The following is a 25,511-nucleotide window of genomic DNA, read 5'->3' on the forward strand; positions in this document are numbered from 1 at the left end:
GCTTAGCTGCGGCGTTCTGAATCCGCTGAAGTCTGTGGAGGCTTTTCTTGGTTAGGTTAGGTTAGGACAAAGTGCCGGGTTTTGAAAAAAACGTCCGGATGCCCGGACTTGACTTCTAAAAATAAGACGTGTCCGGGTAAATCCAGACATCTGGAAACCCTATGTTTGGTTAAGTACATGATCACTGCTCAGCCCTCCTAAAAGTGGGATTGTGCTAATTTTAATCCAATGAGTTTATTTACTCTAAGGAATAGTATTCTGCTGTATTCCATTTACCGGTAGTCATTTGATAAACCAGTCTTTGGGTCAGTTTGGGAGCTCTCTGTTGGATGCTGTAGGCCTCTTTTTTCATCAATTTCCATTTTTTATGGATAAAATATTCTTTCTCTGAGCCGAAAGCAGCATCTTGGCACGCTGGTCTTTGCCTGCTCTCAACACCAACCCATTTCATTTGTCCAGGGTCTTTAGATCTCCTACTGCCAAGGATCCATCTGCCTACCTGCCGTTGTTCCAAGGCAGAATTTTTGCTCAAATCAAGCTGCTCTGCCACTTTGGCCCTAGTGCGACAAAAACAACGGTTTGTACATAGGAAAACAGCCTAAGAGCACAGAATGGCTAGGCAGCAAAGCCCAGAAGGGCTAAGTACAGGAGCGTGGCTTAGGAACGACATCTATTAATAGTTCCCTCACTCAAAAACATAAATCCACAGCGGAAATTTATTTTCCCCGTCACAGCCCCCCAAATATGGAATTCCCTCCCAATTTACGTACGGGAAGAACAAAATCTAGATAGATTCAAGAGCAAGCTAAAATGCTTTCTTTTTAAAGATGCATTTGACAAGTAGAAAATTAGATTAGGAGCATCATCTGAATCTTAGTTCCATTCTTTCCCCTCTCCTATTGTTTTTTCCCTTATTCGTCTTATTTACTGTCAATAACTTGTATTTCTTTCCCCATTTTTCCCTTTCGTATTATATGTTTTGTCAGGTCAGTCGTATTTATTTGGTTTGTTTTCCCTTAAAACTTCTGAGCTAAGTACCACACGTTCACAGCAATACCAGTATAAAAAATAACTGAATATCACTGTAAAGAGAGTATTTGAATGAAAGCACATTCATTAATATAACACATTATAATGAAATAAGTGAGAAAATAAAAATAATAATAAAAATATAGGCTCACACAGAAAATAAGATTATACTCGATGATGGCTCAGATAGTGTGTTAACAACCATGACCAGCTCTGGTAGTTAAACGTGGGCTCTTGAGAATTCTAGTCTTTGTCTCTGAAAGTGGGCTGTTCTTATGTTCGCAAAGTATAGGACAGTCGAGCTATTGTGACATCACTGAGGTTGGCTCTTAGGCATTGGTGGAATGAGGCATTATGACATCACAATCTCAGCTCTGGAATGTTGCTACTCTTTGGGTTTCTGCCAGGTACTTACTACTACTAATAATAATAATTTTATTTTTATATACCGCCAAAGCCATGAAAAGTTCGAGGTGGTTTACAACAAGAAGCGCTGGACAATCAGCGAAGAGGTCAACAATTCAAAGACATCTATACAATCTTATATAAAGGAAGAAGTAGGAAGCTATATAGTTCTTAAGGTAATGGTTGAATTTGCAGTGCTATAAAATTCTTAGTTTACAAATCGATAGAACAAACTTGGGACCTTTGTTGGCCACTTTTGGAAACAGGATACTGGACTTGATGGACCTTTGGTCTGTCCCACTGTGGCAAGTCTTATATTCTTATCTTATTTGTTCATTTGCACGCAGATTTGGTTTTTCTAAAGTATAGACGTTTGGTTTCCCTTCTCTTCTTTCATTTATAGATTTTATTTATCAGTAAAATACCACATCTTAATAGTAGCCCACATTGATAACTTCCCACCTAAATGCCAGTTTATCTCTTCCGCCCCCACCCCCTCCCCCCCAATATAGATAGATATAGATATCTAGAGATATACACACACAGCGGATAGCGTAGCTGGTTTTAAGAAAGGTTTGGGCAAGTTCCTGGAAAAAAAGTCCATAGTCTGTTATTGAGAAAGACATGGGAGAAGCCATTGCTTGCCCTGTATTGGTAGCATGGAATATTGCTACTCCTTGGGTTTTGGGCAGGTACTAGTGACCTGCATTGGCCACCGTGAGAACGGACTACTGGGCTTGATGGACCGTTGGTCTGACCTTGTAAGACTATTCTTATGCTCTACAAATGGTGCCTAACCGTGCCTAGCTTGTAGGTGCTGGTCGGCAGAATTGTCAACCACTAGGCGTTGCTTACAGAGTCACGTCTAGTGGCTCCCAGCCATCCTTGTGGTAGGCACAGATATATTAGGCCAAGGTTTTCCTGATGTAATTTACCTGCGCCTAACACAGACGCCTACTGACGCCCCCTAAGCACGCCTACTTTTCAGGTAAGCACAGGAAGGTACCTCGTTGTAGGCATTGGAAGGCATCATTTTGCGTACTCAAAATTGTTTTAATTTTTTTAAGAATTAGCTTTTAATGGTGTGGTCAATTTCTACACCAATTAAGCTAATTAAACAATTTTGAGTTCCATGTGGAACTCGGCTAGGCGTCCCCAATCTAGGCCACTTATAGAATCAAGCCCACGGTTGAGCAGCTGCTGTAGAACTTCTCATTCACCTCATCTTCATATAGCTAGGATCAGAGGCACCCCTCCCCCTTCCCTCTTCCCCTTCCCTCCCTAATGCACACCCACGACCCTTCCCCATACCTTTTCAACATTTCCGGCACGAGCAGCAACCCCAACCTGCCTGCGTCACTTCCAAGGCACGGGTCCAGGAAGTGACATCAGAGGAAGAGCCATCGCTGGTGCGAGGAGCTTGTTGGGGTTACTGCTCGTGCTGGGAACATTAATGAGGTTTGAGGAAAGGAAAGGGGCACACACGTATGATAGTGGGGGAGGGGAAGGAGTGGGGGGTGAAGAGGAGGACGGGTGCCAGCGCTTCCACCAAGACAGCGCCCGGGTGGAAAGCCCCCCCCTTACTACGCCACTGGCTTCGATATTATAGAGAAGTTGGCAGTTATGTCATTATCCTGAAGAATAATTTGGAAGTAACATAATAAATTCTTTAAAGATTTGCAAGGTAAGGTAAGGCAATTTGCAATTGTTATTTGCTAATAATATACTTAATAAGAAGAATAGCCTTACTGGGTTAGACCAATTGTCCATCAAGCCCAGTAGCCCATTCTCATAGTGGCCAATCCAGGTCCCTAGTACCTGGCCAAAACCCAAGGAGTAGCAACATTCCATTTAGAATCTCAAGGAATAGCAAGATTCTGGAACCCCAAAGAGTAGCAACATTCCATACAGAATGTCAAAGAACAGCAAGATTCTGGAATCCCAGAGAGTAACAAGATTCTAGAATCCCAAAGAGTAACAACATTCCATGCAGAATCTCAAGGAATAGCAAGATTCCGGAACCCCTAAAGAGTAGCAACATTCCATATAGAATCTCAAAGAATAGCAAGATTCCGGAATCCCAGAGAGTAACAAGATTCTAGAATCTCAAGGAGTAACAACATTCCATACAGAATCTCAAGGAATAGCAAGATTCCGGAATCCCAAAGAGTAACAAGATTCTAGAATCCCAAAGAGTTAGCAACATTCCATGCTACAGATCCAGGGCAAGCAGTGGCTTCCCCCCTGTCTTTCTGAATAACAGACTATGGACTTTTCCTCCATTGTAGGAAAAAAAAAAAAAAAGCTTACGTTTTTCTACGCTCACACGCCAACTGAACTCTCCAGTCAGGGGCACATGAATTTTCTCTTTACAGCACTGTGCTGTGTGTTTGAATGGCCATAAACAGATAATTAGAGCACCGAGCTGGCTCTGTGGAGCATCAGAAAAAAATGTCAGCTGGAGGACAAACTTTCAAGTCAAAGGAAATAAGGCTGCTGCGACAGAAACTGGATTAATTCTGTAAAACCGTGGAATAGCGTTGCCTCGGCCTGTAAGACTGTGCTTAGCAATATCATATACAGTAAATCTGAGGTGGGATGACGCCACTTTTGCTATCTGACCATTGGAGAATATCCCATGTGTCTTTTCCGTCCCTTTATTTTCCCTTTTACATCCTGGATGAACTGCTTGCTACTCAGGCTATTCCTGCATTATATTTCTGTGCGGTTGATATTAGAAGGTTTGCTATGTGATGTCTCTTGGGCTTAATTTTCTTTGAAGTCAGAAGATGGATCTATCACTTTGCCTTTTGATGATTTGACTTTAGCCTGTTGCTCTGATGCTGTCGTACAGAGAGGCCAAAGCATTAACCCACGGGATTTTCTCAAGGCTTAGCTGTCTCGACGCCTGGAAAGTTTGCTTCAGATTCGGTTGAGCTCCGTAACAAATCTTTGCATGAAAATGAGGTACAGAGCAGCTAGGAATGAAAAAAAAGATAAGATGGGTCTAGTTTAGTGAAATCTGGCTTGCAAAATCTTTTTCAGATGCTCATTTTCAGTAACAGTGATAAATAATGAGTTGCTCTGCATGCTTTTTGCATCTCACTAGGTCATTTTAAATAGGCCCTACAGCATTTCTTTTAAGAACTAGCTCTGTTTTGCCATTTATTTATTTTTGCATCGGGGTGCAGGGATCTTGATACCTATGCCCAAGGGGGAAGGCAAAACTGGAAGGATAACAGAGAGAAATTTAAATATGGGAAACTCAAGAAGCCAACTGCTTTCAGGGGAAAGAAAGTTCTAGAACCAGAGATCACATTATGACGCTCCAGGAGCGATATCAGAAAATATTCTTTCATGGAAAGGGTGGTGGATGCCTGGAATGCATCTGGGAGAGGTGGTACAGACGAAAACAGTACTGAACTTCTAAAAAGCATGGGATAAACCCGGAGGATCCTGGGTAATATTTATTAGGAGGAAAATGAATCACTAAGGCAGGGGTCGGCAACTTTTTTTTACAGCAAAAAGACAATTTATCCAAATTGTTTGACCCAAGATTTATAAAGAGCCACAAGCTACTCTCCCCCTCCCACCCCTTGGAGTAGGGTTGCCAGATTTTACAATTGTACAATCTGGATACCCTAGACCCGCCTCCTGCCCAACGCGATTGAGAGGAGGCGTTTCAAAACCCGGACATGTCCGGGAAAATCCTGACGTCTGGTAACAAGTTTCAAGTTTATTTTTGACTTATTGAATCGCTTAATTTAATTTGCTAAGCGATTTACAGATAAAAAATAGATACATCAGATTAATTATAAAAGGATACATAAATTTGACACATTATCATACAAAATAATAAATAAAGTCATACAAACTAACAGATACATGGGGAAAGAAAGGGTAGAACTACAATCGTATATATAAAAGAAAACATGAATGGTAAAAAACAACAGGTAGGGGAGATAACGGGGAAATAAAAAGATAAAAAAGGAAAAATTTGATAATAATCCTTAGCTAAGCTTATAAATTAAACACATCTTTAAAAAGGAAACTCTTTAAGCTGCTTTTAAACTGTTTCAGATCATTTTCTACTCTAAGATACTGGGGCAAACTGTTCCATAATTGTGGGGCCATTACAGAAAAAATGTCAGGGCGACGAGTTCCGATGACTTTTAGTGATGGAACTGTTAAGAGTTTTTGATTGGTGGATCTTAAAGAGCATGTCGTACTATGTGGAATGAGCAGTCTATTAATAAATTGGGGTTCATTTGTAGTCAATGCTTTAAAAACTAAAAATAAGATTTTAAAAGTAATGCGATGGGCAACAGGAAGCCAATGTGACTCAATCAAGAGCGGTGTAACCCAACCTCGCAGGTCTCTGCCTGTCTCATCCCTCTCTCCCTCCCTTGCCTCTCCCCTACCCCATAGCCAAGGCTCTCCCCCTCTCCAGGCCACAACCCTTTAATCTCCCTCCCAACCCCATGATCCCCCCGGGCCTTTCCAGGTGCCTGGTGGTCCAGCGGGAGCCTTTGTGGCAGAAGCACGGCCCTCTCACTCCTGCCTCCTCGCAGCTGCCGTAATCTCATAAGGCAGCTCATGGTTATACAGGAGATACTTTGCGGTAGGTGCTTTCTTAAGGTACGGCGACCAGTATTGAACGCAGTACTCCAGATGCGGTCGCACCATCGCCCTATACAGCGGGAGAATAACCTCCTTGGTTCTGGCAGTGATACCTTTTTTGATAATGCCCAACATTCTGTTCGCCTTTTTTGAGGCCATGCTAATTAAGCTATTTTGAGTTTCACACAGAACACGGCTAGGCGTCTCCGATCTAGGTGCTATTGTACTGTGAAAATAATTGTGTTCTCTCGGTTCTGTGTATATCATTCATGTTGGTGAATAAAAAAGTTTATATAAAAAAAAAAAAAAAGAATCAAAATCGATGTCGGTAAGTGCACATGTCCTAATTTTTTTAATGCCTGTGTGCTAATAGCAAAATTAACGCTCGGCCATTGGTACAAAAATTGGACAACTGATCACTTTACTCCTTGCCGTAAAAATGGCAGCACAAGGGGGGGTCTTCTGTATCCGAGCCACGGTATTGTATTAAGGAGCGCAATTACACGCCACAAAGTGGATGCTTAAGACCTACGGTACAATGAATCTGCATTCTATAGTAAAATAACATTTCTTAGTAGTTCATTTTTCTGTGTTGTTATGGTTGTGAGACATATTTTGCTGGTTATCCCCTGCCGCTGAAGCGTTTTCCTGATCCTCCTGCTACACAATGAGCTGAAGAGCTTATTACATTTGTTAAATTTTCAGATTGGCTGCCGGATGTGTCACGCTTCCACAGTTGGCTGACATTTTCTTCCATCCAGCTGCCAGAGGAACTATTTGCAGGTTTTAGGAAAGATTGAGACGTTCCCTTGTGACAGAACAGACCAATCGAGTTGAAAGGTGATGCAGCCAGCTAGGATGGACTGTCAGAGAAAATGTAAATGAATGACTTTCAAACTAGGATAACCCAAAGGAAGACGAGTAAAAATTAAGGGCCCAGTTTTCATAACTGAGCCAATACGCTCACAGAATGTTACTGCTTTGCCTCGTGAGTTACTTGCACTAAACTGTATGCCTGCCTTTGTTTTGGAAATTATCCCCAGAAATATAAGAATAACCTTACAGGGTCAGACGAAAGGTCCATCAAGCCCAGCAGCCCGTTCTCACGGTGGCCAATCCAGGTCACTAGTACCTGGCCAAAACTCAGAGTGGCAACATTCCATGGATCCAACACTCAGTTTTAAAGTGTTCACTTAAATATATTCCCAAATAGCCGCACTCATTATAAGCTAACCCTTCCAGAAACAGGGAGGAAGATCCTGCAAGCCCCATTAGAAACCCTGTCAGCAAGTCTGGGAAGCATCCTGAAGTGTGTAGAAATCCTGTGCACAGCTTTAGGCAGGAGCCTGCCCCTTTTAAGAATGCCTAGAACTCAGGCTGACATTCAGAGTGCAGGGCCCTTTAAGATCTTGCCTGTCCCTGCTAGGAGGGGGCGTGGCTGGATGCCGAGGCTTCCATTTCCTGAGCTCTCCTCGGCAGACAAGAGGGAGGCAGGTAGCTGAACCAGAGCCAGCACAAGGCAGTTCCCCCGTGGACTCTGCTGACTGGGAAATGGAGGAGCTTGCTGAAAGCCATACTAAGCCAGTCACAGAAGCCCAACCAGAGTATTATGCCATGGAGTTTCAAGAGGACTATGTTTTGCCTGACCTTAGTGAGGGGCAGATGGATTGTGAGTAGGCTGTTAAGCCAAACAGTTTATTTTTCCTTTCACTGGAGTTTTCATTTTTGATGTTTTGTTTTAAACCTGCTTGAGTGTTTGTGCTGGGGACATTGTGGGGTGTGTCCAACTATCCTAAGGAACTGGAAAGCAGAAGCTGCCTTTTTGTTGGTGTTGGGAGCAGCTGGTGCTCTGCTCTGAGTTGGACTTTGAGGGTGAGCCTGTCTTTTGGGAGGTGTACGGGCCTATCTCCTCCCAGCCTGTTGGGGAATTCGTCTCTGCCCGGCAGAGCTTCAGCCAGAGAGTGTGTTTTTCAAAAGGAAAATGCTTGTTTGAATGGACAAATTTGGATAGGCCAGAAGAAAAGTTTTGGAATTTCATTTTTGAAAGTTGGACTTTATTCCTTGCACTGGTTGTGCTGAATTTGGACTTCAGTGACGTACTTGGAGCTCAATGAGAACATTGTGCTTAGAGCTCAAGTGTGGGAAGCCGTGAAACTTTACTTTGCCTTTGGGAAAATAATTGAAGGACGTGAGCGTCCTTGGGAGCTCGTGCCATACCTACCATCCTGTTTGACTTTTGTTTTTGCCATTATACAACAGGAGAGTCTCAGTGTGCAATCTGTGGGAGGCACTGAGAGCTGGGACAGGGATTCAGAGGGGCAACTAGGCCTAGCCAGGATCCTGTCCCACAATGCGAGTACAGTGGTACCTCGGTTTACGAGTGCACCGGTTTGCGAGTGTTTTGCAAGACGAGCAAAACATTTGCAAACTTGGTGCCTCGTAAACCGAGCTTGTCTCGCTATACGAGCAGCCCCCCCCCTGCAATCCGGCATCCCCCCGCTCGCATCTGCCCCCCCCCCAGCGATCCTACATTCCCCCCCCCCCCCGAGCACGGCAATGACATCCCTTACCCCGACTGGGCACCAGTGCCGGTGCCCTAAGATCCTCCCTCTTCTGGGCTGGGCCGGGCTGGACTGGCTTTGAGCATTTGCGCATGCTCAAAGCCTTCTGGTCTCGCTCTCTCCGAGATTCTCAGATTCAGAATCTCGGAGAGAGCGAGACCAGAAGGCTTTGAGCATGCGCAATTGCTCAAAGCCAGTCCAGCCCGGCCCAGCCCAGAAGAGGGAGGATCTCCGACGCACAACACAGCCCAGGCCGCACCAGAAGAGGGAGGATCTTCGGGCACCGGAACTGGTGCCCTGTCGGGGTAAGGGATGTCATTGCCATGCTCGGGAGGAGGGATGTAGGATGTGGTGGAGGGGGGCAACGCGAGCGGGGGAGAGGATGCCGGATCGCGGGGAGGGGTATGGAGCAGCGTCGGTGGCCTCAAGGGGAGGGGAATGGAGCAGCGCCGGTAGCCTCGGGGGGGGGGGGGGGGGAAGGAGGTGAAACCAATCAAAGTGAGTTTCCCTTACTTCCTATGGGGAAACTTGCTTTGATATACGAGCAATTTGGTTTACGAGCATGCTTCTGGAACGAATTATGCTTGTAAACCAAGGTTCCACTATATATAGGCTCTGTGGGCCATATTCTGTATATAACGCCCCCAAAAAAAATCGATGTCAAAGAGGACAGTGCTGAGTTCGATTCTATAAAATGCTTCCGGTGGACAATGTTTCACTTAGTGCTACAAAAGGGAACTAAGATCACACAATAAACCTAATAATTTTCTCAAATCCCGCACTTAGCACATTCTCTGGTGCCTGCCTGGTTCCGCAGTCCTGCCATTTCCATGGCCAGATTGCAATAACTTTGTTAGATGTGTCAACTTCTTTGTCCTTAATTGTTGCGTCTTCAGGTACTGTAGCGTCTATGAAAATCGCAGTATTACTTTTGATCAATATGATATTGGATGCGATATGTTCTGATGGTGATGATGGCTACTATGGTAATATCTATGATTTTTGTTCTCCTGGGAACTCTGCTTTGTCTAGGTTCGCCTTGTCATTTCATCAAAATGGTCGTTTCCTATAACATGGCAAGTTAATTACGAGGATGGTTTGAAAAGTTTGGTAAAAAAAGCAAGTTAAACGGTGAAGACTCTATACTCACCCCCTCTTTTACGAACGCATAGCGCGGGTTTTAGTGCCAGCAGTGGCGGTAACTGCCTAAGTCAGTACTTGGACAATTAAAAAGACAGGTCATCCAAGTACCAATAATCAAACCTGGTTTTAGACATTTCTAAAACCAGCTTAGGCCTTTTCACTGTCTCTGTATGTCCAGAGCGACAAGGGGCATTTTTGGAGGAGTGGATAGGGCGGGAGGTGGGTCAACCTAGACTTAGTTATCTGGCAGTCAAAACAGGTATAAGTTCCGAATTGGGCTGCTGAGCTGATCGTGGCTGCCGTGATCAGCTCAGCGGCCTAGGCAACCCATCCCCCTGCACCAATAATGATCGCGGCAGAAGAGATGTCCAATCTCTCCTGCCGCCACCCCCCAAACTCCCCGCAAGGTTGTGCTCTTCACCGGCAAGAGGGATGCCCAATCCCTCCTGCTGGACAACCCCCCCCCCTCCCGAACCCCTGCCACACCTCCCAGTCCATCCCATGGATCATGCTTTTTGGTGAAGGACTGGCCCTTCCTTGGCCTAAAAGGTCTTGTTTTGGGTGTTTGGGACTTGGGCGATTATTTGGTCAGGAACGTGTTGTAAACATACATGTGGTGGCAGTCTGGGTGATTAAACACTGAACATACAGGTAGGCCATTCTCAACAAAAAACACATTTTGGACGTTTTTTTCGAGAATGGACATTTCCCTGCTACCTACTTTGTATGCCAAGGGCCTTAGGCCAAAAGGAGCTTAGACGTGGTTTATAATTATGCCCCTCTAAGTGTACAGCTCTTGATGAAGACTTTGTTAATTAACTTTTTTTTTTTTTACCAAACTTTTCAAACCACCCTCGTAGACTGGATGGGGGTAGCATGATTCAGCTCAGCTGCCTGTCCAAAGAGAGTTATCACTTTGAATAAAACGCATGTGTAATGAAAAAGCCACTTTTAAAGATGAGCTCTATTTCACTGATTTATTAGAACTAATTTATCTAATCAATAGGACAGAGATGCAGTAGAAATCCAAATAATGCCTTATAACAAAACCCACCTGGGTACACTCTTTCCTGATGTGCAAGGAAAGCACCGTAATGTTTAAATACCAGCATCTTCCCGATTTGCAAACACAATCCTTCCAGCTTAATTTTACCATTTGAATGACAGGCGGTAGAGTTTATTTTTCAACCTACTGCAGACTGCGATTCTGGAAGCTTCTGTGCGGAGTTTCACTTTAACCGACTCAGATGTCAAAGTATTTTTAGAGCCGGTCTGTAAGGCATTCATTATTTTCTAATTATGATCTTGTTGATTGACAGCGAGTGTTATGTTCAATGAGTGTGTTACAGTTCTTGTTTTCAGCCTTGAATATTCCATAGCACTGATCGAGAGGAAAACAAAATACAGGTTAAATAATATTTGCTAAATTCGAGTGAGGGTGGATGGTAATGAAAAAAAAGAGATGTTGCCAGGCTCCTGATCCTCTTCCCACCTCTTTTTGGTTTTCCTTTTTCAGGAATTTCGTGTGCCGGCAGTACGTCAATCTGCATTTCTAAAGGACCAATGTTCTTTAAAGAATGGAAGAAACTATTCTCAGAAATATAATGGGAAACTCTTTTTCACGGATTGAGATATAAAAAGAACACAAGCATTTGGCATTTAGAGCTGTTGTCTGTAGAGGACAATGCAGGGAAATATATTTTAAAAAAACGTGCGTTTTACGATTCATTTTTGAAGCCTGTTAATAGGGATGTGCAAGATTTTGCCCTCTCTTTTAGGGGCTGCTGCGGTAAGTGCCCCCGAGCCCCTAGGGATTTAAAGGGCTGTGGGGCTTTTGCCCTGCGGCGGCCACTAGCGCGGATTTGTAAAGCGGGGGAGGGGGCTTATGTATTTATTTTCCATTCTTTCTTATTAGTGAATTTTCTTGGTTTTTTTTTATTTTATATAATTTGAGGTATGTTTTTTTTTTCTTTCACCTTTTCATTTTCTTTTTTATCATACAATAGAACACGCTAAAACCCCTCTTCTTCCCAACTTACCCCACCCCATGGATCAATATGTGTTGGAGGCATCTCCAGTCATTTCTTTATGATTCCACCATCCAGAATGGTGTCATCGGCCATGGTCGCGGGTCAGGAGTGACTTGGGATTGTTCCTGACCCATTTTGACCTACATATGGCGTAAGCTACTGGGAGGGATCTGGAGAGGCCTTTGGCTAAATTTGTGGGCATTTTATTTTTAAAGTTTAGCGGTAATGAATGCATCTCCTTTCCAAAATGAAATACAGGTTTTTTTAAAAATGCATTCTGAAAATGAAAGCAGATGAGTTATTGATCTGTCCTGTGTGAAATAAAAGCATATCTCTAGTCAGAAGACCCATTCAAGATATTTTTGGGGAGATTCTATATATAACCCTGGTCTGACTCGCACAGTCTCAGGGCACCAGCTAGCTCCTTGGGTCAGGGGCCCATGACCAGGACATACAAAAATGAAAGACAAAAGTTCCGTTTTGAGCTGGGCATAGGCCGGGGGCCTGATATAATCCAGTAGGCTGAAGGATCACCTTCCCGGGTTCAATCACCACACGCAGTCTTTACTTTATCTCTTATCAAGGAATCAAGCAGAGACCAAGGTGCAATTGATAACTGGAACTTTACTTGACACTAGGGTTACCAGACGTGTTCTCTTTTTAGAGGATATGTCCACGCATCCGGACACCTTTTCAAAACCCGGCACTTTGGGTTTTGAAAAGCTTCCAGCTCAGGACCGTGTTAGCAGGGCCTCTGCACATAAGTTTCCAAGTTTATTATAAGATTTGATTAATCGCCTATTCCAAATTCTAAGCGATGTACAGTTAAAAATTACAGAGTCGAGGGAAACAGACATGACTAACAAAACTATTATTAAAATATTAAAATTCAATAAATACATACAAGGTCAAACATAGGGAAAGTTTAGAGAAGAAATACAATTTAATTCAAAAAGGAACGATTAAGTTAAATAACACACTGGGAAAGGGGAGAGACACTCGTTATAATATTAAGGCTGAATTAAAGGCATAGGCGATTCATTTAATCCTTGAATGCATCTTTAAAAAGAAAACCCTTAAGTTTGCTCTTAAATTTACCCAAAACCCTTTCTTCTCTTAAATAAATCGGAAGGGCATTCCAAGCTTGAGGAACCGTAACCGAGAAGATGGATTGGTGCCGTGTATTAATAACTTTTAAAGAAGGGACGACCCAATAGATATTGGTCATTTGACCGTAGTACTCTCGATGTAGTAATAATGAATCAAAACTTTATGAATGAATGCTGGGGTTTTAAATATTATGGACTTGAAAGTAAGCAGACATAATTTATCCATTATTCGATGAGCAACTGGAAGCCAATGTGCCTTCTCAAGTAGGGGAGTCACCTGATCAAATTTTTTAGCTTTCTACGTGGATGCAATGCGGTGAAGTCACGTGCATGCACGCATGAGTGTGACATCATCAAGTCACACCTTCACATGCGCAGACGCCCTCGCGACGTGGCTCTGAACACGAAAACAGGTTGAGGGGAGGCGAGACTGGGGACGAGGCTGGGGCGGGACAAGACATTAGTTGGGGCGGGGCTGGGTAAAACTGGGCGGGCCTGGGGGAGGGGCCAGTAAAATCTGGTTACCCTACTTGAAACTTGATTGCAGATTTAATTCACAACTACGTAGCTATAGTTCAGTTTCTCAGAATACTAGAACTGATTTCAAAGTTGTTTATGATAAAGTCAGTTTAAGAATTATTTCATTATATTCTCCAGTCTCTTTATCCAACTCCTTTCATACATGTGGTGAGTGAGCCGACCCGGGTCCCACCCTCTTCCCTCAGCCCAGTACCACTCTTTCTTTCCCGTCAAGCTGAAACAGTCCACACAGGCTCTGCTATAAGCTCTCAGAGTTATCCCTTAAGATGGGTCTCCGCATAATCCTTATCCTGTCGTCTCCTGGTAACACCCTCTGGAGAGCAACGTTCCAAATTATTCTCTGGGTGAGCCACTCTGGATCCCACGCTCGCTCCTCAGCCTGGAACCACGCTATCTTCCCACCAAGTTCTAACACTCTGCTGTCTGCTCTTCTGGAGAACACACATGGACTTTCCCTCCCCAAGTTGTCAGTACGTTCAGGACTCTTCCTCAGTACTAGGGCTATGGCGGGAGAATCAGGATGACAAAATGCCCTGCTTTCTTTCCTGTTCTCCTTTTTATACTAATCACCCCTCCCACTCTGGTTAGGAGCCTCCAACTCCTCCACATATTTCTTCCATCCACACGTTCTCAGTGACTCCTCCCAAAACCCTGTGCCTCCTGCTCTGTAGCAGAGGCTTTTTTTTTTTTTTGGGGGGGGGGGGTCACATATATATGTTTAATGTTTAAAGAGTTCATATATACCGCTTCTCAAATAAATATCAAAGCGGCTTATAAATTATTCTAGAGTAAGAAAGAAACTACAAATCCTTTAGAAAAGAGAGAAGAAGGGGCAAAAGAACAGAGGGAAAGAAGGGAGACAAGATAGGGAAAGGAGGACCATGCGACTGGTAGATTTTACTGACCTGTATACTCAGCTCTCCCAGTTGAACGCCAATGCAAATAGACAAGTTTTTGGAGAGTTCAAAATTTAGGGTAGGAGAGCTCTGAATGAGATTCAAGTGGGAGGGAGTTCCAAAGTGAAGGAACGATGGCAAAGAATACAGGATGACGGGTGAAGCTTCATTTTGTCATGGGAACTGAAGGAGCCAACAGTTAGTGGGCTATAATGGAACGAAGACTATGAGTAGGTTTATATGGAATGACAAAAAAGGCTAAGTAATGGGGAAGCCCAATGTGCGTTGTCTCGACTAATGTGAGAAGCTTATAGATTTTTTGTCAGCTGCAAAACACCGTAATGGAACAGAAAAGGCAGGTCCAAGTGAAAACGCACACACCCATTTTGTAGAACAGCACAGAATGACTAAGGGAATGGGATGACTCCCATTTTGAGGAAAAAATAAAGTAGCGATGACTCAGAGGAGATATGATAGAGGTGTATAAAATACTGAATGGAGTGGAAAGGTAGGTGGGGGGAATCACTTGTTTACTCTTTCCAATTAGGGGGCATACGATGAAGATACTAAGTAGTAGATTTAAAAGAAAGTGGAGGAAATATTTCTTCAGTCAACATGTAATTAAACTCTAGAATTCATTGCCAAAAAATGTGGTGAAAGCAGTTAGCTAGCAAAGTTTAAAAAAGGTTTGGGTAATCCCCCTCAAAAAAAGTCCATAAGGCATTATTAAGATGGACTTGGGGAAAATCCATTGCTTATTCCTAGGATAAGCAGCATAAAATCTGTTTTACTACTTGGGACCTGGGTTGGCCACTGTTGGAAACAAGATACTAGACTTGATGGACCTTCGGTCTGTCCCAGTGTGGCAACTCTTATGTGAGCCAAGTCTAGGACAATCGAGCCATTTTGACATCACTGCTGAGGTTGGCTCTTAGGCATTGGTGGAATGAGGCATTATGACATCACAATCTCAGCTCTGGAATGTTGCTACTCTTTGGGTTTCTGCCAAGTATTTGGGACCTGGGTTGGCCACTGTTGGAAACAGGATACTGGGCTTGATGGACCTTTGGTTTAACAACCTTTAGGCTATTTCTTATGGTGAGAAGGGAAGGAAGGGAGTCACTTACACTGGAGTCTGGAAAGATAAAAGATATATAGGGTGTGAGAGGGTAGAGAATTAAAGAGGGAAATGCAAAAGCTAATTACAATGAAATACAAAATATATGCATCAGTTTTACACATTTAGCAAAAGCATATATTTTCAGAAGTGTCTCTGAAGAGAGTCAGAAGTAGCGAGAGATGAGAGGTGCAGTCCAGGTGGAAATAGTTGGGTTTCTATGAGTGCAGGAGATGTAGGCTAGTATGTTTATTAAAAACTTTATATACCGCGTAACAGCCTAAAAAGGATCAAAACGGTTTACAAGAAGAAATTAGGTTCTTACCTGCTCATTTTCTTTCTTTTAGACTCTCCAGACCGGTATAGCAATAGATCTTACAGATGGGTTATATCTTGTCATGACCAGCAGGTGGAGACTGAGATAGAACTTTGAAATAGTACATAATAGGTAAAACTCCCTAATTCTATCAATCTGTTGAATAGCCAAGCCTGTTGAATAGCCAAGCCTGTGTTTAGCACGCGGGTTGATTCGATTTTCGGATCTTTCTGTGCGGAATCAAAAAAAAAACCAAAAAAAAAAAAAACCAAGACTCCAAACAGGAGTAACAACTAATATGCATGAATGCTGTTGGAAAATGCAAAGGAGAGACCCCTGCAGCAAAATGTCCCCTCAGCTTGCCAGCTACGCCAGCCGAGCCACAGCTGCTGTTCTTTGATCTCAGAAAAACCAAAATCCACAGAAAAACCAAAATCTGCATGCGCAACATCCGCAAGAACAACACGACAACAGATAGGGGGGGTGCTATACCAGGGGGAGAGGGGTATCAGGGGGTGCATTGCTTAGCGGCAGGAGAGAGTGGGCATATCTCCTACTTCTGGAGGGAGGGATCTGGTGGAGGGTTGCTTGACTTTGGCGACTCAGTTTTTGTTTTGTTTTTTGCTACTCTCCACCAACCTCATTTGCATGAGCGCTCTTTGGAAAACGACTCGCTTTTTGGAGAATGACTCGCTTTTTTAAAATCGCTACAATAACGGCTATGACAGTGGCCCATCGTTTTTTAACGCAATTTTGGAGAATCTAGCTCTGAGTCTGGCTCAAAGGTTTAGCTCAACCCAAAGATTCTTCCTCTCTATGGCAAATCCAAACAAAATCTACACTGCCACCTAGAGGTCCCTTGCTTTATATAGGTTTAGGTAGAACCACCATGTGTTTTTTTTAGTATTATTGAATTATTGTTACATAAACACAAGTAGCATAAACAGGAAGAAAATTCCAATAAGGAAAACAAAGTTCTCCACATTTATTCCTTCTAGTTCACATCAAGGTTAACATCGAAGATGCATAAAAAGAAAGCAAAGATATATTTCACATGAAGGTCAGTGCTGACAAAAACAATATCAAACTCTAAACAACCTATTCCCTAGGTAAATTCATAGAAACATGATGGCAGATAAAGGCTAAATGGCCCATCCAGTCTGCCCAACCACAGCATCCACTATCTTCTCCTCTCCCTATTGGCTAAGGCTCTTAACATTTGCATCTCCTCTTCCTATAGGCTAAGGCTCTTTACACCTGCATTGTGATGTCATAGAACTTTATGGTTATAGAAACATAGTAACATGATGGCAGATAAAGGCCCATCCAGTCTGCCCATCCGCAATAATCATTATCTTTTCCTCTCTCTAAGAGATCCCACATGACTATCCCAGGCTTTCTTGATTTCAGAGAATCTCTGTCTCCACCACCTCTTCCGGGAAACTGTCCCACACATCTACCACCCTTTCTGTAAAAAAGTATTTCCTCAGATTATTCCGGAGCCTATCACCTCTTAACTTGATCCTATGCCCTCTCAATCCAGAGCTTCATTTCAAATGAAAGAGACTCGACTCATGCACATTTACGCCATGTAGGTATTTAAACATCTCTATCATATCTCCCGTCTTTCCTGTAAAGTATACAGATTGAGATCTTTAAGTCTGTCCCCATACGCCTTATGATGAAGACCACAGACCATTTTAATAGCCTTCCTCTGGACTGACCCCCCATCTTTTTTATATATTTTTGAAGGTGCGGCACAATATTCTAAATGAGGTCTCAGTAAAGACTTATACAGGGGCATCAATACCTCCTTTTTCCTAATGGCCATATCTCTCCCTATGCTCCCTAGCATCCTTCTAGCTTTTGCTGTCACCTTTTCAACCTGTTTGGCCACCTTAAGATCATCACATACAATCCCACCCAAGTCCCGCTCTTCTGTTGTGCACTTAAGTTTTTCATCCCCTAAACTGTACCGTTCCCTCGGGATTTTGCAGCCCAAATGCAAGAAAAGATTCTAAATGTACTAGATCCCCATAAAATAGATGATTCTGTGCCCCATGTCACCAGACATTTACAAGGAAATTTTAGGGCAAAAAATCCACCTCCCGCCAGTACCTTTGGTTTCAGCGAGAGAAAGGACTTACAACGTTTTTGAGTTTGTCTGGGGACATCAGGGAACATCAAAATAGTTTGACCAGAATAAAAAAGGTAAACTCTTCTTTTTAAAGAAAGTTCTCATAATCACCATCTTTTTTTTTTTTTTTTTTGCCACTGAAGACATCGCTATTAACAAAGTGGGTCTTTTCTGAAAAGTTTCTCGTAAAGTTTTTCCATCATGGTAATCTTCTCTAGGGATGCCATGTAGAAAAATGGTCTACACTACGGTAAGGTGATATGGACCTGCTGACAGGAGCCTAATTGCTCTGCCGGGGCTCCTAACGGAAGACCGAAACAGAACTAGCAGAGTTTTCGGAGCCCCTGTGTAGTGCGGATCAGAATTTCAGTGAGGCTGTGACTGTTACTGGACTGAAGTTAGAGAAGCTGATTTTTTTGCAGAGCAGAAGGATATACCCCTGGGTGCAAGCGCTCCCCTCTGATAGACATTTACCATACAGCACATTCTGGGATCAATAGTGGTTTTTAATGATGTTCTGCCAGAGAACTCCTAAGGCAATGTAGTCTAAGGCTTTAGTGGAGAAGCAGCTTGATGTGAAGAATACTGAGTATGGGTCTTCAGGATACTGTTTACAGGGTACAATGTGTTGCCGGATAAATGATGTATAATAGAAAAAAGCAAATATTCTCTTCTACGTCTCAGGTCATGCAATAAACATTATATCGACTGTCCCTTTAAACCAAATATGGAGTATACATATTAGAGTGCCATTGATTGATGCCACTAATTACCTCAAATATAACTTAGTAAATGTCGGTCCATCCAGTCTGCCCAACAAGGGGGCAGATGCACTAAAGTCATCGATCGTGCTGCAAATGACGGGGCTTCCCCCTCCCAAAGCCCCGTCATTTTTAGCACGCGGCCCTGTAGGCAGGAGGGAGTAGGCTTCCCTCCTGCTGTTTTCTCATCTGAAGGTACGGGGGGTCTGGGGATGTGTGGGGGGAGCTCAGGAATGTTGGGGGATGTGTGTGTGAGATGATGTCAGGGGGATGTCGGGGAAGATCCAGGGATGTCAGGGGGAGGGTTGTAGGGCTCCGTGGTTCAGTTGATCCTGGCAGGGGAAATTCCCATCAGCTGAGCCACCAGGAATCCCCAAAACTGGCTCAGCTGATGGGGATTCCTCTGCCACGATCAGTTGATGGGAAGCCTACGGGGTTGGGGTTTTTTTTTCACTCTTTGGGTGGTGGGAGGGAGTCGTGACCACTGGTGGAGTAAGAGGGGGGTGGGGTTATGCCTTAAATCCTCCAATGGTCTTCTTGTCAGTTTGGGCATCTTTGTAGAACTTAGACGCAACTCAAACAGGTCTAACTGCCTGCGTCTAAGTTCCCTCTAGAAAAGCTGTGATTATAGCTGCAGTATGTCCAGGTTGAAGCCCGCCCAATTCCCACCGATAACACACCTCCCTATATGCCCCTTTGAGCTCTGGACGCACAGCAGTTTAGAAGTGGTGCTGAACATCCTGAAAGTTGGTTTTGATTATCGGCACTTGGACGTCCCTGCTATAAGGACGTCCAAGTGCCAACTTAGACTGATTTTTGGACATTTTTAAAATTTTGATTATGAGTCGCTTAGGCTCTTAATACCTGAATTGTGAAGTCATAGAGCTTTATGGTTATAGAAACATGGAACCATTATGGCACCTAGTATACCCATTTGCAACATACACTATCTCCTCCTCTTCCTATAGGCTAAGGGGCTCATAATCAAAACTTAAACACGTCTAAAACCCACCCAAGTCGTCACTTGGATGACCTAAATGACAGGTCATTCAAGTGCCAGTAATCAAACCTAATTTTTGGACGTATCCAGGGACCTTTTAGGCCTCTGGATGTTGCTGTGCGCCCAGAGCTAAAAGGGGCGTGTCTGGAGGAGTGGTTAGGGCGGGATGTGGGAGGGGTGAGGGCCGACCTAGACTTGGTCGTCCTGCAGGGATAATTGAAGTTTTTACAAGATTTCCTGTACAGGACTTATACGTTGACTTAGAAGATGTAAAAACAGGTATAAGTGCCCAAAAGGTATCCAAAGTGACAAGATAACCACTGCAGAAACAAAGGGCCCACATACACTCCACCAGTGTTCACTGACTCCTTCACATCCCCGCAAAGATTGTAATAAAAACCTAGTATAGGAAAGCCTAGTACAGCTGTACAGAGGTCTTTTAAATAGCCTGGGGAATAGGCTAGTGAATCATAGAGAGGAGGACCCAGGCCTATAAGCCACTCTAGACACAGAAACATGATGGCAGATAAAGGCCAAATGGCCCACCTGGTCTGCCCATCCACAGTAACCATTATCTCTTTCTGTCTCTGAGAGAGCCCATGTGCCTATCCCAGGCCTCAAACCACTACATTCATGGTAGAAAATGTAAGCCTACCACCCCCCCCCCAACCCTACTATTGGGATGGTAGACTGGTGGGTCTAGTGGGTTTTGGGGGGCTCACCATATTCTATAAGGGAGTTCTGGTGAGATGTTTATGTGGCACCCATTTTGTGAAGTTCACAGCAGTGTCCTGTAAGGTGCCCCACTGCTCTGTTGCCATTTCTGGGTGGCCAGTCCATCACAATGCTGGCTCCTCCCACTTCCAAATGGTCCTTAAGAGATCCCACGTGCCTGTCCCGGGCCCTCTTGAATTCAGACACAGTCTCTGTCTCCACCACCTCTTCCGGGAGACCATTCCACGCATCTACTTTCCTTTCTGTAAAAAAGTATTTCCTTGTTTATAAAGGAGTAAGAGATAAAATATTACATTACATTACATTAGTGATTTCTATTCCGCCTGTGCCTTGCGGTTCTAAGTGGATTACAAAATTAGAAGAAATCTGGACATTTCCAGGAAGTTTACATATCAAGTACATATCAAGTTTACATATCAGGTAAGAATAGCAATACATTCAGGTTATAGAAGATTATTACATAACGTTGAGGGAAGAAATATTCTGGTTACAGATGGGGGTTGCTTGTTTAGGTTTCTGAATATAATTTTGGGGATATGGTTTGAAGAATTGGCTAGGAGATACTATAGGGGTGGTATTCATGAAGGAATATGCGTGTGCGAGTAGGATGGAGGTTAGAATGATGGGAGGTGTTTTTGGAATAGAAGAGTTTTGATTTCTTTTCGGAACACATTAATGTCTGTTGTTTTGGTCAGCAGTTTGGAGACGGTAGGGTCAATTTTCGCTGCCTGTGTCGACGGAAAGTTGTCGTAAAGTTTCTTGCGTCGAGAACCATTGAGAGGTGGGTAGGCGAATAGGCTTTGAGTTTTCCTTATTCTGTGTGTGAGGTTGCGGTATAGGCGGTGGTTTAGGTAGCTTGGTGCAGCTCCATATTATCTGGACAGCGACACTTTTCTGCTAATACTTGGATTAACTTATCTATACACTAAGGGCTCCTTTTACAAAGGCGCGTTGGCGGTTTAATGCGCGTAATACTGGCCGCGTTAGACGCTACCGCCTCCTCTTGAGCAGGCGGTAGTTTTTAGGCCAGTGCGGGGGTTAACGCGTGATGAAAAGTCATAAAAACATAGAAGATGACGGCAGATAAGGGCCATAGCCCATCAGGTCTGCCCACTCTACTGACCCACCCCCAAGTCTACTATCCTAGGGATCCCACTCCTGGCGCTAGGTTCCCTTGGCTTAACCCTCTAAGGCAGGGGTGTCCAATGTCGGTCCTCGAGGGCCGCAGTCCAGTCGGGTTTTCAGGATTTCCCCAATGAATATGCATTGAAAGCAGTGCATGCACATAGATCTCATGTATATTCATTGGGGAAATCCTGAAAACCCGACTGGATTGCGGCCCTCGAGGACCGACATTGGACACCCCTGCTCTAAGGGATCCCACATGGGCATCCCATTTGCTCTTAAATTCTTGCACGCTGTTTGCCTCGATCACCTGCACCGGGAGCTCGTTCCAAGGATCAACCACTCTCTCGGTGAAGAAATATTTCCTGGTGTCGCCATGAAATTTCCCGCCCCTGAGTTTGAGCGGATGCCCTCTTGTGGCTCAGGGTCCTTTGAGAAAGAGAATCTCTTCTTCCATCTCGATACGGCCGGTAATGTCTCCTCTCTCCCTACGTCCCGCGCGTTAACCCCGCTAGTGCGGCTTAATAAAAGGAGCCCTAAGTTTTCAGCTGCTGAATAAAGTGTTTGTCCATTACACAGGTTGGCTGCTGGATGGCACAAAATTTGACTCTAGCCGGGACAGGAAAGACAAATTCACCTTTGACCTGGGAAAAGGTCAGGTGATCAAAGCCTGGGACATTGCTGTTGCAACCATGAAAAATGGAGAAATCTGTCAAATTATCTGCAAACCAGAATATGCATATGGATCTTCTGGAAGCCCACCTAAAATACCTCCGAATGCAACACTTGCTTTTGAGGTAGAACTATTTGAATTTAAAGGTGAAGATCTTTCAGAGGATGAAGATGGGGGAATAATACGAAGAATTCGTGTGAAAGGAGAAGGCTATTCCAAACCTAATGATGGTGCTGTCGTGGAAATTCATTTGGAAGGCTACTGTGAAGATCGAATGTTTGATCAGCGTGACTTGAGATTTGAAATTGGGGAAGGAGAAAGCCATAATATTCCTCCCGGTCTGGAGAAAGCCTTACAGCAAATGGAGAAGGGTGAAGAATGTGTGGTGCAATTTTATTTTTATTTTTTTTTAACTTTTGTACTCGCCGCGGTTTATACCCGTGGGTTTAAAGCGGGGCTGCACTGCGGCATATTCTGGAACTTAACAGAACATGCCATAATGCGGCCCCGCTTTAACCCGTGGGTTAAAACTATGGAGTCGGGGCAGAGAGCAGGGTTTTTTGCACAAGCGACTGGTCCTCATCAGTCGCTGGTTTTTGGATCTGCCAGCCCATTTGGTGTGCCTGGAAATGTTTCGTGAATCGCTGCCGGCTACATTTGCATGCCATTGCCCCTCATTTGCATACCCGGATCGCATCGAATCGGAGGTTGATCAGCACCAAGTTTACTGAATTTGGTCGGAGGAAAATCGCAAACACGATCGGTGGACTTAGTGAATCTAGCTCATGGTGTTTATCTGCCATTTTCCCAGGTGTCTAGGTTTCACTGACACTACTGAAAATTACTTCCCTATATTGTCAGGCCTTTGATTAGGAAAACTTGATAGCTGAATGGAAGGTCTCACCTTCCTATCCTCCTTCTCTCTCTCCTTCCCTCCCCCCCCTTTCTCTCTCCCTCTCTGTCTCCTTCCTCCCCTCCCTCTTTCATCCTTTTTGTCTCTCACCCTTAACTCCTCTTCCCTCTTTCTCTCTCTATCTTTCTCTTTTCAAAGCTGTAACCTAGGCTGGATTGAACAAGAAGACAGCATGAAGCTTTTCATCAGAGATGAACAGGAGCAGGAGGTCTCTTTGTTTCAGGTTCTCACAAGCCAGTAAGATGATCAATGAGCAGTTTAATCAGGGCAGCTGGATCAGAAACCTTCAGGCAGGATCCTTCTGGAGTTGTAGCAGCTGGTGTGTGAAAAAGTCTGTTCTACATATATTTATGGTGCACCTTTGAATAGAGGCTGTCCCCAGGTTAAGAAGGAGTTATGTTTTTAAAGCTGTTCTTAAGTCGGATTTGTCTGTAACTCAGAACTTGTAGGTTTTAAGATTCTGCTCTCAGCTGACAAAAAGGCCAGCTGTCCCTACCAGTGTTCCCTCAAAACTTTTTAAAATATTATTTAAACTTATATCATGCTTTGTGAAACTACTTTCAATACTTTTGAACGACATGAGGGGAATCTTAGAACGCCACCGGTCCGCTGTCAATTCATGCAGTACAGTGTGGAAGCAATCGTCACTGGCTCACCCAAATGTGTCCTCTAAGGCAGTGTTCTTCAACCACCGGTCCATGGACCAGTGCCGGTCCACAGAAATTTCCTGCCGGTCCACAGGGCCAGCACGTGCATCAGGCCCAAAACAGTGTTCTTCAACCGCCGGTCCACAGTGCAATCGATGCGGCGTTATCTTCGAGCCAGCTCCCTCTTCTTAACTGATTCAGTGCACAAAGCCAAGGGCAGTGGCTCCTACGGGCATCCTGCGCCTGAACCGGAAGCCTTCTCTCTGACATCAGAGGGAAGGCTTCCAGATGAGGCACTGGACGTGCAATGTGCAATTAGTACTATTATGGGGGCAGGGTCTGGGGTGGAGATTGGGTAGAGATGGGGGGGTCTGGCTCATGACTTAGGCCAGTGTTCTTCAACCGCCGGTCCACAGAATAATTATTTTATTTCTGCCGGTCCATAGGTGTAAAAAGGTTGAAAAACACTGCTCTAAGGTACAGCATTCACAACCACACTCTGTTCTTAATGTGGCCAGGCGTCATTCCTGAATCTGCTACAGGAGGAGTGTAGGAATCTAGGCCACTCAGTGATGAAGCTGCAAACACGTTCTTAAGTACGAGTCAGGTGTCTAACTCAGGGACTGCCTGTACTATACAAGTAATATATTCTAACATTGGAAAGGCATCGAAAGTTCAAATGATGATATGCTTCATGGAACTCACAAAGCCAGAAGAATGGTCTCTCATTGGCTCATTGTACTCAGTTCTTTGTTTGAGAGGTTTGGATTAGAGAGTTGCGCGTGGACAGAAATCCCACACATCCCCGCTCGTCCCTGCCAGGATCCTTTCCGTCCCCACCCGTCCCCGCAAGGAATTACCTCCATCCCCGCCCGTCCCCATATAAAGCAGCAATTACTTCTGACAGGATCATCAATTCCACAGTTTCTTTTGTGTTTGTGCTGCTGTTTTCCTTGTGGAATCTCTTTGGTGGAACCCTTTTTTTGTTTTCTGTTCAGGTAATTAACTTATAAAACCCCTCTTTTACTAAGACTGACGTGTCCATTATATTATATGGATGAACCCTGCTTCCAAAGCCTTCCATCCCTGTGGGAGTCCCGTGGGCCAGATAGGGGTCCCCGTGGGAGTCCCGTGGATTAGGGGGAGATTCCCACGGGACCCCCGCTGGATTCCCGTGATCCCCGTTCCCGTGCAGACCTCTAGTTTGGATGTGGACTGTTGCTTTCTAGACATTCTAGACTTTCTTGAAATACTGAATATCCCTGAAGTCTTCGCATTTTCTTCCATTACTCATTCTCTTATAATGCAGGCGCCTCATTTTGGTGAATGAGTTGAAACAGATTAAAGAAACAAACAAAGAAAAGTCAGAATCCTGGTCAAACCCCTGCGGCGTACCACAAGGATCTCCACTATCCCCTACCCTCTTCAATCTCTACACCGCTTCTCTGGGAACGCATCTGGACAATCTGGGCATAACCACCTATAGTTATGCTGATGACATCACCATCCTCATCCCATTTGACCACTCTAAACAGACCATGACAGACAAACTTCACCAAACACTTGAAACAGTCACAACCTGGATGAAAAAACACAAACTTAAACTCAACCAAGACAAAACCAAATTCATCCTTCTCGAAAATGACAAGGTCCAAACCACAACCAACTTAGAAATAAACGCAATCAAATACCCAATCCAAACCACCATAAAACTACTTGGCATGACCATAGACAGATGCTGCACTATGCAACCG

The 25,511-nt window shown here is 44.1% G+C and overlaps 2 protein-coding genes across 13 annotated transcripts in view; both read left to right on the top strand.

Moving 5' to 3' along the window:
* Positions 1-25,511, top strand: part of DMD (dystrophin) — a 2,510,493-nt gene that overhangs the window by 765,498 nt on the left and 1,719,484 nt on the right. The gene's annotated exons all lie outside the window — the stretch shown is intronic.
* Positions 1-25,511, top strand: part of LOC117362298 (peptidyl-prolyl cis-trans isomerase FKBP4-like) — a 136,195-nt gene that overhangs the window by 104,544 nt on the left and 6,140 nt on the right. The window contains exon 2 of the mRNA XM_033948489.1: positions 22,073-22,582. Coding sequence (XP_033804380.1) covers positions 22,073-22,582 — 510 coding nt within the window. The remainder of the gene's footprint in view (positions 1-22,072; positions 22,583-25,511) is intronic.

The sequence above is a fragment of the Geotrypetes seraphini genome, chromosome 6 (genome assembly GCF_902459505.1).
Source record: "Geotrypetes seraphini chromosome 6, aGeoSer1.1, whole genome shotgun sequence".
NCBI classification, from domain to species: Eukaryota; Metazoa; Chordata; class Amphibia; order Gymnophiona; family Dermophiidae; genus Geotrypetes; species Geotrypetes seraphini.